The sequence below is a fragment of the Sitodiplosis mosellana genome, unplaced genomic scaffold (assembly GCF_009176505.1).
Source record: "Sitodiplosis mosellana isolate CC-2019 unplaced genomic scaffold, AAFC_SMos_1.0 Smas_scaffold_6212, whole genome shotgun sequence".
Classification (NCBI taxonomy): domain Eukaryota; kingdom Metazoa; phylum Arthropoda; class Insecta; order Diptera; family Cecidomyiidae; genus Sitodiplosis; species Sitodiplosis mosellana.
In genome coordinates, this window is record NW_022601453.1 from 1 (window position 1) to 2017 (window position 2017).

The 2017-nt window shown below is 35.3% G+C and overlaps 1 protein-coding gene across 1 annotated transcript; it reads left to right on the plus strand.

Moving 5' to 3' along the window:
- The first annotated feature begins 6 nt into the window (after window positions 1–6).
- LOC129577719 (nucleoside hydrolase-like) lies at window positions 7–1556 on the plus strand. The gene is made up of 4 exons (XM_055465220.1): window positions 7–93; window positions 197–320; window positions 402–544; window positions 1193–1556. The coding sequence occupies exons 1-4, from the start codon at window positions 88–90 to the stop codon at window positions 1502–1504; spliced, it is 585 nt and encodes a 194-aa protein (XP_055321195.1). The 5' UTR covers window positions 7–87; the 3' UTR covers window positions 1505–1556.
- The last annotated feature ends 461 nt before the right edge of the window (window positions 1557–2017 follow it).

Below are 2017 nucleotides of genomic sequence, written 5' to 3' on the forward strand. Positions count from 1 at the left end.
GTAGAATTTTGGGAATCTCATTATCCTACTGATATAAATGAAATAATTCAGCAAAAAAATGCAGTTGAAATCATTCGAGAACTGGTTATGCAGGTAATTTTTTCTTTCAATTTCGTCACATTCACTAAAAAAATCGTACAATTCACACGATAACTCCTGATTCATTATTCTATAAATAATTATTTATTTGTGCCAGAATCCACATGAAATTTCTCTCATTTGCGTGGGACCATTGACTAATATCGGTGTGGCAATTAAAGCACACCCGGAAATCAAAGAAAATATCAAAGAAGTTTTCATAATGGGCGGCAATAGCAAAGGTTTATATTGAAATGAATAAGTGAACGTTAGATAATATCGAATTTTCTTTGACTTACCTTCAATTGGTGTTGTGGTTTTAGGAAGAGGAAATTCTTTGAAGGGAGCTGAATTCAATTTTTATAAAGATCCAGAAGCGGCGCACATCGTCTTGAATTCGCTCAATTGTCCAATAACTATTCTTCCATTGGAGTGTGGAAGAGAAGAAAGCATCAGTATAACATTGGTAAATTGGTGTAAAGTTATATAATAAGTCCAAGGACGTAGCCAGGATTTCATTTAGGGTGGAGCAGAAAAGAAATTTTCAAAAAATTGAGGACAAATTTTTATTTGAAATCGAGGACATTTTCTTCGTGAAAATTTTTGAAGAGCAAAAACAAGGTCATCAATTTTGATAAATTGAAATCATGAGTTCACTTGAAGCAAATCGCTTTAATTTAGTCACCCAATTCTCGGCAATTCAAGTTCTATACCAAGTATTTCTGCAACAACACTCGCTTCATCCAAAATATTTTGCATAATGTTGTCTGCTTTTTCGCTTTTCTATTTACCGCGCACTGAAATAGATCAACACCTTTGGAAGACGTGTAAGTGTCCTCGATTTTTAGCAAAAAATTTCTTTGGAAATAGCTGTTTTATGAAATTTGTATCAAAACCTAAGAGACTTGAAACGTGATTGTCCTGAGATTTTGAAGAATAGCATTTTTTTATTGTCAAATCATTTTAAAAACCGAGGACATATCCGAATAGGGGAGGCCACTTGCCACCCCCTGCACCCCTTGGCTACGCCCATGAATAAGTCTTTGAACTTTTAATGTTTCAAAATATATATTCTTTTGAAAATGATACAAAAGTATGCAATTCCCTCTTACAGGACTGGAGATTCGACGTCTTGGGCAATGTTGATTGTAGAAACGTGCAATTGCTGAATGAAGTTGAGAGAATCGCATTTCGTAACCAACAACTATACGACCCGTTTGATGCTCTACTAGTTGCGATATTTTTGCACCCTGAAAAATGCATTCGAGCCAAATATTCTTATAATGCAACTGTTGAGTTGCAAGGACATCACACTCGCGGCCAAATGATATTCGACCGTCGCAGCAATAAACATAACGTAAGCGTCATAGAGTTGCTGCATGGAGACGAAATCAAAAAACTTCTACAATGGACCGCTACAGCCTGATTCATTCCGCGAATGTTAAAATGAATGTTAATAAAAATGCATATAAACTTGATACATGGTTCCGTCTCTTCACCGTACATAGACAGTTTGTCAAAACAGATTAAACAAAAACGTGGAAACCTTTACCAAAGGTTGCTTTGGACCGTTTACTATCTGACTACTATCAAGCATTTCCATCTTGGTTGTATGACTGTGTTTTCGTTTCCATGTCCTACTTGTGTAAATGCTGATAAGATTACGAAAAGAGCCAGGTTTTTAACGAGGCGAGAACTGATAATTATTGTTATTATAAATCATTGTAAACAAATACAAACTGATGTAACAGTCTTGCACTCTTTTCCGGCCACACCTCTATTCATTACAATATATTCAGCCAGAGCTTGGCGGTGTTAAATAAATAAATAAAAATAAATAAAAATCGTTTGGATTTGAAAAGTGGATAGAAACGTTTAGCACAGTACAACAATGGAAAAAAAAAGAGTCAGACAACCGGGACTTGGCATATCAGAGGTG